This window comes from Montipora foliosa, chromosome 14 (genome assembly GCF_036669935.1).
Source record: "Montipora foliosa isolate CH-2021 chromosome 14, ASM3666993v2, whole genome shotgun sequence".
Classification (NCBI taxonomy): domain Eukaryota; kingdom Metazoa; phylum Cnidaria; class Anthozoa; order Scleractinia; family Acroporidae; genus Montipora; species Montipora foliosa.
The window spans coordinates 9,492,587-9,507,711 of NC_090882.1; the positions used below are offsets into that span (position 1 = coordinate 9,492,587).

General features: G+C 38.5%; 1 protein-coding gene across 1 annotated transcript in view; it reads right to left on the reverse strand.

Moving 5' to 3' along the window:
* LOC137985674 (neurobeachin-like protein 1) overlaps nt 1-14,719 on the reverse strand; it is a 51,395-nt gene extending 36,676 nt beyond the window's left edge. Inside the window, exons 1-11 of the mRNA XM_068833333.1 lie at nt 14,659-14,719; nt 14,396-14,447; nt 11,953-12,168; nt 10,067-10,122; nt 9,692-9,744; nt 8,613-8,659; nt 7,537-7,593; nt 5,774-5,860; nt 5,263-5,361; nt 3,934-4,037; nt 2,621-2,757 (exon numbers count right to left, since the gene is read on the reverse strand). Coding sequence (XP_068689434.1) covers nt 2,621-2,757; nt 3,934-4,037; nt 5,263-5,361; nt 5,774-5,860; nt 7,537-7,593; nt 8,613-8,659; nt 9,692-9,744; nt 10,067-10,122; nt 11,953-12,168; nt 14,396-14,447; nt 14,659-14,705 — 955 coding nt within the window. The 5' untranslated portion in view covers nt 14,706-14,719. The remainder of the gene's footprint in view (nt 1-2,620; nt 2,758-3,933; nt 4,038-5,262; nt 5,362-5,773; nt 5,861-7,536; nt 7,594-8,612; nt 8,660-9,691; nt 9,745-10,066; nt 10,123-11,952; nt 12,169-14,395; nt 14,448-14,658) is intronic.
* Between the last annotated feature and the right edge of the window lie 406 nt (nt 14,720-15,125).

Consider the following 15,125-nt stretch of genomic DNA (forward strand, 5'->3'; position numbering starts at 1 on the left):
TCCAGCGAGAGGCGAATTTTCTACGATTTTTTCAATCCTACTTTTATTTGGTACACCCGGGCTTCCGCTGGTCAGGACCTCACGGGCTCGCTGTGACGTAGATTAAGGAATGCTTGTTGGCGTGGGTCTTATCTTTTCTTACTAATCAACGCCAAGGTATCGTTTTTGGTATTTTTCAGTAAACAAAAAAATCAGTCATGCCTATATTTATCATCAAGGAAAGTGCCTCTGAATCTGGAAGTGAATAAACTGGCGATTTAAAAAAAAGAATTTGAGGCGAGCAGTTGCCGGTCTCGACGAGTCAGCCAGCGCTAGCACTGAAACCCAGAACTACACGGAACCCTACGTGGAAGAACCATAAGCAGATGAGGAATGGCTACAAAATTACAGAAAAGAACAAGAGGATAAGGAAGCTAGGTCTCGCGAGGGAATTAAAGTCAACGCTTATGTCTGTTCCTGTAAGCGAATCTCATCCGCCTTCAACGATCTTTTCGTTTTGCTGTCCATACAATACTGAAATTCATACTCTTTGAAGTGAATCTAGCACAGTGAAGAAGTTTTACCGGGCTTCTGAGGAGGAGAAAAGGAGGCTCTGCCCGAATCGCGTCAACTCTCTGAAGCCGCCGCAGCCCGAACTTCTCAGTGGACTAGTCAATCTTGTTTTCTCTCGTCAAACCGGTTTTTCCAGTGCGAGCGTCAATTTAGTGACAAAACCGATGGTTATAATTGAGCCTGCTGTACCATGAAAAACCAAGATGGCGGCGAGATCTGGCATATTAGGCTTGGGTTCGAGACTGCGTCCTGGCAACATGCAGCGCATATTCAATAAAGATCTTACTCGATTCATGGAGAGCCTTTCTCGAGAACGCCTAAATCGAGCAAGCAAAAGAAAGGCTCTGCTAGTAGGGTGTTCCTTACTATACTGTTTACATCGCTATTCCTTTTTCACTTGAAGTCACTTGTTCCTTAATCTACGTCACAGCAGTATTGTGATCGGGAAGAATCGATAGAAGACTAAGGCGAATGGTGAGCCAAAATGGCGGCAAATTTGAACGTTTTCTAATTTCATTTTCAAATCGCGATTTGAAAATGATTTGGGAAAATCGCGAAATGTCTATGAGATATGTGTAGATTCAGATGACTAAGTGAGAAAAATTAGGTTATGGGCACTTTAAAGTGCCCCCGTGACCAAAAAAATCAATTCTTATTTTTCGTTGGATTTCAACGTTAAATAAACACTAAGCGACTAAATGTTTTAAGCCTTGGTTTAAAAAAGACACCTGTTTATTTTAACTGGAATTTTCCTATTTAATGGTCCGCCATTACCAACTTTAAGATTTTGAGAGAGCCGGATCAATCACAAAATGACGTCAAAGGCTCACTAGTTTAAGAATGCGATGTGTGTGTACGCCGCAAGAAGCCTCTGAGGTCCAATCGGTCAGTTTTGAACGTGAGTAATGGCGGACTGTGAAATCCAAAACTTACACTCAAAGTAAACGGTCTTTACATAAAAAACAAAGCTCAACATTTTGCCAATCAGGTGTTAAGAAAACACACTTTCAAAATCTGAACAAAAAAAGGAAGTGGTTTATCACAGGGGCACTTTCTGAGAGTGAGTTTAACAGATTTGACTCTGCCTAACGCCAGACGATTTTACTCGTCAATCGTGGCTGCTCCAGGGGCCCGTTTCTCGAATGTCCCGAAAACTTTTCGCGCCCGAAAAGCCCTTAGTGAAACTGCTAACCGCTTACTTTGGAAAGCCGATCTTTTTACATGTTTTCAAGCCAACTTAAAGAAAAATGTCCCTGAAGTTTGACGACTGAAACCCTCTCCGTTCTTGAGATACAGAAGAAATTGTGACACCCGAAATTGACCAGTAAAGTTTCGGGACTTTCGAGAAACGGGCCCCAGGGATGAACGTCCCCTTTTTCACTTAAAATAGCTCCTGGCAGTGCGTCTGCCTTTCAACTTTTTGTCCGTAAATTAATGTGCTCTCACCTGCCACGAGCATATGAAATTAACAGGCCATTTCCGACTTCATGTCTGCCTCCTCTTCAAAGCGAGTCTAAATGCGAAGTTTTTCTTATGAAAATTAGTTTTTATTCATATGTAAAGTAGAACTAATTACCATCACAAAAACTTCGCACTTAGACTCACTTTGAAGAAGAGGTAGACATGAACTGGGAAATGGCCTATTACCTCTGCAAGCGGACGCTAGTCCCTACGTGCCCATGTCACTCTAATTTTTTTTAAAGGAATGTTTGAGTCTTCATTTTATTGTATTAAACTTAGGTCTTAATCTAGTGGCGGTACCTCGCATGGGACGTTAGTCCCATTGAACTTGTCCTTTTTGGGTTTTGCTTCTTTTTTTTTCTTTTCGTTGTTTCATGTATAGTGTTATTGTGAATTTATGTTATATATTATAAGATGAGTACGTAGGTACCCAATAAAGCTAATAAAAATAAAAAAAGTCACTAAGAGCTAACCAACACAGACTCCTTTTCTTCAATTCAAAGTGCATTCTTATTCTCTTGGTTAATCGTGAAGTCTGTTTAGAGAAGAAACACCTGACCCAAATGAAGAATATTCAAGCGCTGCACAAACAAACAAACAAACAAACCTGCCCAGTCTTTATCAATGTTCTCCATGTTGGACTCTAGAAGCATTACAACTTTGCTAAACACGCCACTTGTGCTGCACAGCATGGCATTAGGCACAGAGTATCGGCATAAACGTCGGATACATTCTGTTACATAACTGCAATTAAAAAACAGAAATGGGTTTTTCAACTCGGTTGATGTAATAAACGTTGTCCTTTGAAGGACATAACCGAGCAAACTAGGGGTGCTTCGATTGATCTTATTGTGGAATAGGAATACGTGACGAGACGATTAAAAACAACTTATGTCTGGCAATTTGAAGCAACAAGGATAATACCGGTAAATCAACTGATTAAGCTATGATCCTAGCAGCCACTGATGTTGGGAGGTGGTCATTTGTGGGTTCTTATGTTCCCGTGATGAATGAACCAATGAATGAAATGAGATATGAAACGAACGCAATTTAACTAATTGCGTCGACAAGCCTGAAAACTCAGGACTTCATGACAGGGTTTGAACCCGGATTTCTAACTTCTATTCCATGTGTCCATAAATTAAAGTACAACTTTACAACCTACAGAAAGCTCATAAAACGATAATGTTTTGGTGTCTCTATACTGTGGTAGCCACAATCATGTTGTTTTTCGCTGCATTTTGATGACATATCTTTGGAAAACGCAACTCAATCTTGCTCTGAAACCTTCTCGAATAGCTGACACATTCCTGTTTGCTAGAATAAACAACAAGACGAAGGAACCAAATGCGAGGAAAAGCAGGAGCACAAATACACATCAGGGACTTGCACGTACTACATGTGCATTACACTGTGCAAAAACCTCATAAAATGATAAATGCTTTGATATGTCTGGTAGTCACTAGAGATTCTAAACTCATGTTGTCGATGTTTTTTTTACTGCAATTCAATGACATATCTTTGCAAAACCGAACTTAATCTTGGTCTGAAACTTTCTCAAAAAGCCGAGACCCTTTGTTTGCTAGAATGAAGAAGAAGAAGAAGAAGAAGAAGAAGAAGAAGAAGAAGAAGAAGAAGAAGAAGAAGAAGAAGAAGAAACCAAATGAAGGGGAAAGTGAACACAACTGTACATCCGGGACCTGCACTATATTACATTGCTCACAGCTTAGTCCAACTCACAGCGCTATATTACATTGCTCACAGCTTAGTCCTGCCAATGATTGACTAATAATAATAAGCACCAGATTTTTCTAGTCAATCACCATCAAGCAGAGCGATGCTCAACTAAATTGATAATTTTTACTTTTCTGACAACCGCTTAATAAATACAAACAGTAGGATTGGAACTCAATTTCTAACCTTTTCGTGTCAACTGTTAAAGACGGCAGCCAATCTAAAATAAGCAAAATGACGTCAACATTGTTGATAACTTTGTTTCCTTCACTGTAATCCCCTTCAACTGCCTAGGAATAGGAAAAGGAGGCAAAATGTAATAAATGCTATTTAGTACCATTTAAACCCAATTAGGTTAATAATAATAATAATTAAAGGCTCTCGCCCATCCTACAGGCATTGCATGCGTGGAACAATTTTCAAATACAAAAGTCCTGCCAAAGCTGAAATTCATCCAATCAGATCGCTGCGATGAGTAATACGAACTTTTCAATACAAAAGCAAACGATCAAAAACGCCTGTCTGTTGAAGGCGGACCTTTAATGCAGCTTGCGTGAAGCAAATAAACCAAAACCACAATTAATGTGTTTTCAAGGGAACACTGCATGCAGCCGTTTAGACAATCTTCTGGATTGCATGACTTTAACAACCTCACTTACTTATCTCCTCAGCACTAAGAGCTGAAAGGTAAACATCATGTCTCAAATCGGACAAGACTATTGCTTCAAAGAAATGCATATATTTGTGTCCTTTCACGGGAACACACGAGTCCAACAAATTGACCTGCTCCCAACTAAGTGGCTTCATACAATGTAGCTCAGTTGGTAGAGCGTTGAACTGGCATCGCAGAGGCCATGGGTTCGTATCCCGTTGGAGCCACCTGAATTTTTCAGGTGTCTATAAGAGACAATTGCTTAAATTGAAGAAAAGTTCGAGGATCATTTCTGACTTTTGTCTACAGTCCGCACTTATATTCACATTACTTTGATCAAGTTCTTTCACAGAATGCACAAGTCCAACCAATGGACCTTATTGTAGTTGAGCCGGCAGGCACATTTTCTTTTGTTTAAAACTACATGTACAATCATGTATTACAAAAGAGGATTAAGGGTCAATGTAATTCAAAATAACCCCTTAGCCTAGTTTATGTGGCAAAGCCACCGATAACTCTGATAAGGGCTATTGAGCTGCTCCCAACTGTGGGTCTTCATAGCTCAGTTGGTAGAGCGTTGCAGCGGCATCGCAGACGTCATGGGCTGAAATTTTCAGTTGTCTACATGTACACAGTGCACACGAGACAATTGCTTAAATTGTCAAGAATTTCAAGCAGTTCAAGATGTCACACATTAAGATCATTTATTACCTTACAAAATATATGTTTTACATGTCAACCCAAGCAATGTCTTATTTAACATAAGGTGAAAAAAAATTGCTGAAGTAGCAATAAAATGGTCACAAAGAGCACAGAATAAACAACTAAATCCTGGAATCCCTTTCTTCAAGTGGAGTACCTACCCAATCAAAAAGAAGCTGTATGAAGTCTTCCAATGGGGATTCAAGTCTTTGGAGATAACTGCAAAACTTTTCAAAGCCAACACTGTGTTTGAAGACTTCCTGTGTCAAACAATGCAAGGCAGTCATTTCAAATTATTTTGTTCTCAATAAATTCATTATAATCACAATCTTTACAAAACGTATTTACATTAGGAGTTCTTGCACTTTATGGTGCCAGCATGCAATTAGGGACACATTCAGGCCAGACCACAACAACGAGAATTCCATTCCCTGCTCTTATAAAATAGTGTGTGGGGTCTTTAATGCCCCACAGATTTTACGTTTTATAGTCCTTATCTTTCCAACAGCTCCAACCGCTGTTGGAGTTGGGGTTCAGTAGGGTTAACGCTAGACAATTTGACTTGTCAATAGGGAACCCCTGGGAGTCAATGGGTTAAGAGGCCAATCATAGCAAGCTTACATTGCGCTATGAAAAAGATATTAGAAGTGGTACATAAAATTTATTAAAAACCTTGGCAGCTGAAGATGAATGGGTGAGCCTCTTAATGCCTCCCACAACACAGTGATACAACTTGTTTTGTTCATCATCATCTAGACACTAAAAGCAAGTGAGAATAAATTATAGAGAAAAGGCAAGCCTAAACGTTCCTGTCCTGAGCAACTACAAATATGCCAACCATCTTATTAGTTTATGCATAAATGTAAAAGTTGGCTAAATTGTAACACTGTAAACTTCACGTAAACAAAATGATATAAAATGAAATGAATATATGCAGATTTGAAATCAAGTGAAGTTATCATCCTCCCAGTTATGAAAGCAGTTTTAGCAATTGCGTAGAGAAGCCTGAAAAATTCAGGACTTCAACAGAGTTTGAACCCATGACCTTGCAATCTGCCAGTGCAACATTCTAACCAACTGAGCTATGAAGCCACTGATGTTGGGAGCTGGTCATTTGTGGGTTTAAATGTTCCTGTGATGAATGAATCAATGAACAAAAGGATATATGAAATCACAGGAACATTCAAACCCACAAATGACCAGCTCCCTACATCAGTGACTAGACAGAGTTCAGTTGGTTAGAGCATCGCACTGTCATTGCAAGGTCATGGTTCAAACCACTTTGAAGCCCTGAATTTTTCGCAATTGCTAAAATTGGATTCATAGCTGCAAGGATCATAGCTTCACTTGACTGTACTACATCGTAAACCTATTTAGATGACCAATATTCCCAAGGATCTCCTGAACAACTGTTACAGTGGTCCAGTACCCAAATGAGAAATACATGTAAGAAAATCATGGATTTGACAAAGGCTATAGCTGCACTCAGATTTTTCTCATGTAAATAAAGCCTAAGTCATTGTGACTACATAGTTTTAAATAAATGAAAAATAAAGCTAAGATATTTTGTAAAATATGCTTAATATATATTACCATCATCATGATTAATCCACTTAAAGGTGCAGGATTGCAAAAAAGCACCTTAAATCTCATTTCCATCTCATTAAAAAACGAGTGCATTGTAAGATACCTGGTGTTCCTTCAAAAACCGATTAACCGTATTATTTTTTTCCGCAATCCCGCACCTCACTAGATGATAAACCCTTTCACTCCCAATAGTGCTATTACTTATTATTCCGAGGTGAAGTAGGACATTACTTATCAACGCTCTTTTTTCATACATGCATGCCGCACATGGAATGTTCTACCTGCTGAGTTACGCCCAAGTCACATCTCCCAAGCCTCATTTAAGCGTTCACTAAATCAGGAACTAAATCTGTATGGCATGGACAACATCAGAACCTGGAAATCAATCCCAGGTGCAACATAGCAAGGACTCTCCTTTGCCCACTGTTGTGCTGCTTCCAGCAATTTAAACTCTTGTTTTGCTTCCTTTTTATTTATTTTCATTTTTTGTTTATATAATTATGATCACTCACTGAAAAACTATGTCCTTTTAACCCTTCAACGCCCAAACCGGCCTAAGCCAGCCAGACTTCCCCCTGGGAGTCAATGGGTTTATGTCACTTGGAGAACACTTTCTGATGACCAAAATGATGCTCATTTACATGTTGGATGGCCTCATAGGATCCATCAAGGGAATTCATATTATAAAGTTCCAAACTGCCCATACATCTTTAATACTACATGTATTACTATTTACCCTTATTGTGTAAAGGATCAATTTGTTTACAGGAACAGTCCCTCTTTGATTTATGAAATGATCCTGTGATATGTCAGCTTTCTATCCAGGCATTTAATTATTGACAACTGACCTTGAAATCCAGCACAGAAACCAAAGCTGGAAAACATCCAATTCCAACAAACACAGCCTGAAAACAAAATTGAACAAACCACAATCTTCAAGTGAATTATTACTTCCCACCAATGACATGGCCCTGGTTCAATTCCTAGATTCGGCATCATTCATGTATGTTTATGTGGGTTAATTGAGTTTGTTGTTTCTCTACTCTGCTCCAAGTGGTGTTTCTCCAGGTACACTACTCCAGACCAGTTTTCCCCTCTTTTCAAAAGCACCCCCCCCCCCCCCAAAAATCAAGCAAGGAGCATGGATTTGCAGGCCATTGCAGCAGTTCAAATTGGGCAGTAGAAGTCTAGACACTTAAATAAAGTTTATTATCATTATCAAAATATTGCAGAGGGAATGGTTGTCATTGGTAAGCTTAACCCCCAACCCCACCCCCCCCCCCCCCCTCCACCTCAATCGAGAAGCATGGATTTGTAGGCCATTGCAGCATTTCAAATTGGGCTCAAACCGGCAGGATCAACTCTGCCACACTTTGTTGCCTCTGGTTTGTCTAAGATGTTTCTTTTGGATTAAAAATGGAGTGTGTACAACCTGACTCGGTCGTGAACAAAAAATGCTTGGATTTTCGCAACTTTCAAAGCCTATAAAATGGCAGGATTTGTTAGAAAAAGGAAAAGATGGTGGCAATGCGTTTCGAACAGGTGCAAAGATTCATTTTAGCGAAAAAAATATTTTGGGGTTAGGTGCACTTTAAGGAGAGGGGAAACCGGAGTACCCAGAGAAAACCTCTTGGTGCAGAGTAGAGAACCAACAAACTCAACCCACATACAGTACATGTAGATGTATGACACCGAGTCTGGGAATCGAACCCGTGCTCTATTGGTGGAAGGCGAGTGCTCTCACCACTGCGCCATCTCTGCACCCCATCAACATTGAAGGGAGAGAGGGGGCAAATTTCTGTCTGTGTTACAACATTTGTGACTGAGACTGTAGCTTGATTTCAAGCTAAAGCCCACTTCCTGTATAATCAAACGCTTAACATTTAGATATAAACTTTATTCAAGCGCCACAATGGTGACTTACTTGGAGCACTGCTGAATCATTGCAATCCAAGATCTTAGGAATGGCATCTGCATGATAAGAAAAAGTTGAATATTTTGAATTCATAGCACCATGCAGCCTAGCATGTTAATCGATCATGATAATATTTTACATTAATTATTTTTGATCTTTAACAGCATACAGTGAGATACTCTCTGGCAATGCAGGGTTCTCAATAGAACCCAAAACAAGTCCTGTCAAGGGTGTCACCAGTAGGTGTTACAGCTGCAAAAGCTCCTTGATCAGTAAATCAATCAATATAATTACAAATATAAAAAGAACGACTTTTGGAGAAAATAAATCTGTAAAGTTTTTAACCCTAGTTGCTTTTGCAATTTTCCTTGTCGCCTAGCAATCATTTTTGGGGAACACAATAAACAAAAAATCCAGTCACAACTGGAGAAAGAAAATTCACTGACAGAGACAAACAAAATAATTTTGTAATTATTTCCTTATTAATTTTTAGCAAAAGTAGCAGCAAAGTGGCACTTGCTAACCCTTTTGGTTTGAAAGAGCGAAGATAAAAACAAGAATTTGGGACTTCTCTAGATATTTATATACAAGTATCAAAGGGAAAAAATATATTCGCAAATGTGACTATATTGGTCACAATATCGAGCCCTGATTTTATTTGAAGGGCTTCTATCACAAATGCAAAACATAAACACCATATTGAATTCAAAACATTTTAGCCCAGACCACTCACAGATGTCATGTTCCAGACATGGCCATGAATGTCACGAAACCAACCAGGGATTTTTTGCTTTCTCTCAATGTAAAATGTAAGTACCATAGAAAATTGTTTGGAAAAAATAACAGATTATTACCCTTAGAAGGAGGGAAAACATAATATTCCAAGCCTCTTGATGAAAAAAATTTCCTGGGGGAGCATGCCCCTGGACCCCCTAGTACTTTAACATGTACATCTTTGGCCATGTACTTCAGTGTTACAGTTGAAAATAACCTCCAATGTACAATCGGCTGTTCAAAATTCTATTGAGAACCCTGCTCTCTGATAACACTTCCAAAAGCCCAAGAAATTGAAGTTAACGAGTACTAACCAAGCAAGCACAAAGTCTGCTTAAAGTGAACTGAAGAATGACTGCCTGTTTCCCTTGAAAGATAACATATTCAAGAACAATTATATTATTAATTAATGATTTTTACGAGCATAAAAATATTTGTCTGCCATTTCGCAAAAAATCATCGATGATGCACCTTAAAACAATTTCAAATAGATCTGCAATAAGTATTAAAACAAAGTAACTTCAGACTGTGGTTCCAACAAGGTTCGAATGGGTCCATGACCTCTGTGTTTCTGGTGCAATGCTCTAAATACCAACTGTCGAGCTATTAAGCCACTCAGGGAGCAGTCAATTTGGTGGGTTCGTGTGTTACCAATAATTAATGAGGTAAAAGAAAGTTTAGAACAATACCCAAGACGTATGACATCCAAGAATCGTTTCAGCAATGAAGGTGTATCTACAAGGCACTAAAACATAAACAGAGTAGCTTGCATCAAAGAACCCAGTTTGATGAAGGACTGACTGATTTACTCCAAGTAAATTGTTTGCTACCAACCTGAACTTTTTTAAAGGTTATATGATATTATTACGATTTTTCTCACACATAAAAATTAAATTATACGACCAATAACAGGCCTATAAGTGGTTTCACATCACAACATCACAGCCATGTTGGTGGACAAAAACAAGAGATCTCTTATTACCTCCCTTTGTTCGTCCAAAAAATTTCTGGTCATCTCAGATATTCAGACAAACGCTAAATTCGACCACTGTGGAAAGGGACATTTCTGTCCAAAATATTATGGTCAGAACAGTAAGAGCACACTGTCCCTTTAATTTAAGCAATAAAGGGCGTTTTCCGTGCTTCCATAGCCTCATCTACACACAAGGGGGAGCTGGGAGAATTCAAGACAGTTATGGCTATGGAAACACGGAAAAAAGTCCTCTATTGTTTTTATAAAATATTTCTTAAAGACAATTCAACAAATGAAGGAAAATGCTGGTTTTATTATTTCCTACCAGCCAATCAAAATGCACGTCTGACTACAAAACCAATCAAAATTCATGTGATGTCACAGCCGTGTTTCCATACTCTCATCTATAAGACACGGTGATTGACCAATGAGAGTGCGCGTACTATCCTCAGGCTAATTATTTTGTAATTTCAAGTACAAACTAATGTTCAGCTGGCAAATGAACCGTTCTTTATTTCATGAAGCCTCAAATTAACCAAGTACAAAGGTATTGAGAAATTGAGATTTCTTTGTATAAAAGTTCTTTATGTACAGATTTTAATTAACATGCCCTGTTGGCAAAGATTTCCTTGGTTTCTCTATCTTCTGAGGAAAGGAAACCGCTGCATGGATTTCCTCAATGTTGTCCAGAATTTTGGACAAAATGATCATTTAACTCTTAGACTAAGAACCTGTTTCAAACCTACTATAACCAGTTTGAATGTAATATTTTAACGCCTGTCCAATGGTGGTAGAGTGGACGTGATGTTGCACTGACGTCACGTCACTCATGTGTGACAACATCGAGGAGATCCATGTAGACCTCCGCAAAGCGGGTTAACTTTGATACATGTAGGGGAAAGATTTTCATAATACCTACACCAAGACATTGATAATTATACAGAGGTTTATTTAGAAATACTTAAATAGAAGTTTCACTGTTCTCCTAGCTTATATTTTTAAAAAGGTCATGATTAAAGCTGAAAAGTTTCATCATGGCATTTTAAAACCTCTGAATCCCAGTTTAAGCTATTTAAAACAAACTGTGATTCAGCCTTAAGCCCTGCAACGTAGCTTCACTGACCTCAAAGTATAGAAGGATCACTTCACTATTTCGTGTATTCAAAAAATTAATGTCAATTTGTGTGACATCCTTCCTAATAGTTCAAAGTTAACCAAACTACCAGTACAGCACTGTATCTCATGAATGGTTGCTTGTCAGATTTTGATTCACTCATTGTGAAGAATAGTCCACTTAATCATCAAAATTACAATTTGCTCGATTGTGATTGGTTTAAAAAACTCCAATTTTCCACTAATTCACTTGCCAAATTGTTATCAGACAGTTCAATAAGCCAATCACATTCACAGTTGTAGTTTAAATCAAGCAATCACAGACCCTTAAGTTTCTTTCTTTCAGAGCGAGGTTGAACAATTTACGCCTCTTTTGTCAGTCTTTTAACGCAAATTTTCACAGCTATGGAGCAATCCATGCTTGTTTTTCTTATCAAAGTTTACTAATTTATTGCTTCAATAAAATCAATTAAGATCAAACTTACAAACCTGATGTTGGTTTTTCAAATCTGCATGGTGAATAAGATGTATGATTTTTATTAGACTTGTCACAGCAAGTTCATAACTCTGATCCCCTCTGTAAATTGCATCATCAAGTTTTTTTGACAAGTCATTTTGTGTGTGAAGATTGGATAATTCTCTAGATTCCAATGATCTGAAGAGTTTGTCAGTAATTCCGGGGCTGATTTTGGAAGCTGAACATCCCTGAAAAGAAAGAAAGCACTGATTCAGAAGTCACACAATGGGAAACTATCATTCATGCTTTTCTTGCTCAACTTAAAGTGAAACTGTCATACTCATTTTGCTGGGTAAATTAACAAATCGAAAGTGGTTCAACGTTGTTTGTACTGACTTACCTACAACGATACTATTCATCATCACAGTGGTAAAAATGTTGTGGACTCTCGAGGCGTAACTTTCTCGCAATATGATTGGTTTATTTCCCAAAATGGGCATTCCTGATTGGCTATTACATTGCGTGACAAATTGACGCGAGCATGTTGCATACAGCATTGTCTAGACTCTTATCGACATCGGAAAATTAGCCAATTATAGTAATAGGTGCAACCCACAGCATTTTAACCAACAAAAGTAATGATATAAACTAATAACATTATCGTGTATGGGCGTTGATAGGAAGATGACACTGAAATGATGGATACATGTCATCCTTGCCACCAAAGGTGTCATAGTTCTCATAATGATCAGGATTTTCATCATCATACCGGAAATCCATACCATACTGTGTTCTTGCCGTAAATCCTCTATTAAGCCCTCCCCTCTCTAAAAAGCCTCTTGTTACGGGCATTACTAAACCATGAAACAGCGAAACACCGACTCACCAAAACAGCGAAACGAAACGCTAAAACACCATGTATGACCGTACCATACATTGAATACTAACCAACAAAGGTTGGATTTGAGATTAAATATTGTTTTAGGCCTAATCAGGCCTAAGACGTTATCGCTCACTTCATTGGGATTAAGATTAGGATTCAGATTAAGACTAACCTTTGTCAGTTAGTATTCAATGTATGATGGGGTCATACATGGTGTTTTGGTGCTTTGTTTCGCTGTTTAGTAATGTCCCCTTTTTACCGTAAATAAGCCCCTCCTCTCTATAAAGCTCCCCCCCCCCCCCCCCCCTCTCCCACCCCAAAAGACAGACAGAGTAAAATACCAAGTCTGGCCGGTTCAGGCCGGTTTGTGTGTTAAAGGGATAATTGGATAATTATTTCATGGGGACAGTTTTTCAGTGAGTGATCAACCTATTGACTTCTTGGGGTTCCCCATTGACGAGTAAAGTCATCTGGTATCAGACAGAGTAAAATACTACTTATGGGTTAGACCGGTTTGGGCCTCAAAGGGTTTTTAATGAGAGTTAACAATTATTATTGGATGAGGTTGAGCATGTTAGCAATAATTATCAAGGCCAAAGTTTGTGTTATCAGCTGAAGCCGAAGGCTGAGGCGGATAACACAAACTGAGGCCTTGATAATTATCGCTAACATGCGAAAACCGAATTCAATAATTGTTTTATTATGCATATTCCTGAGCTGAGCTCCACCATGACAAAACTGATCAAACTGCTGGTTAGTGTGTTAGGTGACGTCACTTCTGCATGCATAAAACTATTGTCTGTAGATATGACGTCAATTCTACATATATAAAATCTATTGTTTGTAGGTATGACATAAGAGAAACAGAGCAAGCAAGAATTAGCTGCGTGCTTATAGCCAATCAAAATCGAGCTGGTGACACCAATGTATAATAATTACTATTATCATCACTGACATCCTCATCACGATAACCATCACTATCATCATATAATATATTCAATTTCCCAGGAAACTGACAAAATAATTTTACTGGAAATCAATTTTTCATAATAAAAACTGATAGCCTCTCAAGGGTACCCACAATCCCCACGTCCTCCTCCACCCTGTACATTCTGATTCATCCCTATACACCCACCCATATCGCTCCTACAAAATTCCTCCCTGACACTCCAACAATCTGATTTGTAGTTTTATACGACTGGTTTGCTTATGGAGTCAATTTATTTAAGCTTAGTAAGGAAGCATTAAACGACGACTCTAATGCTTAGGGCAATTAAAGTTTTCCAAAAATTCTCCGACATTGATACTAAACCGTTAGGAACCTGATTCTCGAAGCATGTTCAATCCGTAAACATTCGATGCCAGGTACTAATTAACTAGAAAGCTAAAGAACAAGGAACAGACTGTCAACAACACAGAAAGAAAATACGTCCTAATCGAAAGCTGCTGCATATAAGCATATATCAGCTCGTTACATTAATTTAATAAGAAAGAGGAAAATATATAATTATCACAAATTTATGCGTCAAATGAGCACATTCATAAAATTCTGATTTGCAACTCAGTTTGCGCCTTGATATCTTTTTACACACCTTGTCATTGACAAAATTCCAGATTTCTTGCGGTTCAGAAGATGTAAGTTCACTACAATAAAAAGATGAAGTCCCAATGATATTGTCTTTTAAATGTCAGGTTACGTACTGTATACAATCAATGATTCAGATGAAGAGATTTCTTGAGACAGCAAATGAAGTCCCACCAAAGTTTTCTGTCATATTTTCCCATAACAATGGAAACAATTCGGAACCAGAATTGTCAAACCAACATGATTCGAGAAACATTGACTAACACTCGCCTGTTAGAGACCTGAGTGAGTGATTCCAAAGATTCCTCATCAGCCATTGTTGTTTTGGAAGTCAGAGCAATGTTTGCCCCAGGCTCTTCACTTCTCGGTTGAACCAAGCGCCACGGCCTCGCGAAAAGATCCAGTGCGCGCTTGTCCGAGAATTGAAGTCTAACGTACCATTTTCAGATGAAATTACAAAAGCAACACTTTCTTCAAAGTTACTTCAGGACCCCGAGAGGGTTCGAGCTAGAGACATTGCGCAAGGGCTAGAAGTGGAAGTTGATGTTAGAGCGCTTAATATTAAAAGCACGAAACGTTTTTGAGGCATGAATGGCGATCGGAATTGAGCTGTTTTCCTATTTAACTTTTCTTGATACTACCACGCTTATATCGCCAATCTTTTCTCCATCGGAGATGATTAGTTTAAAAATCTGGGAGAGATTAAATTATTCGAAATATTCACTTCCGGTTTTCCT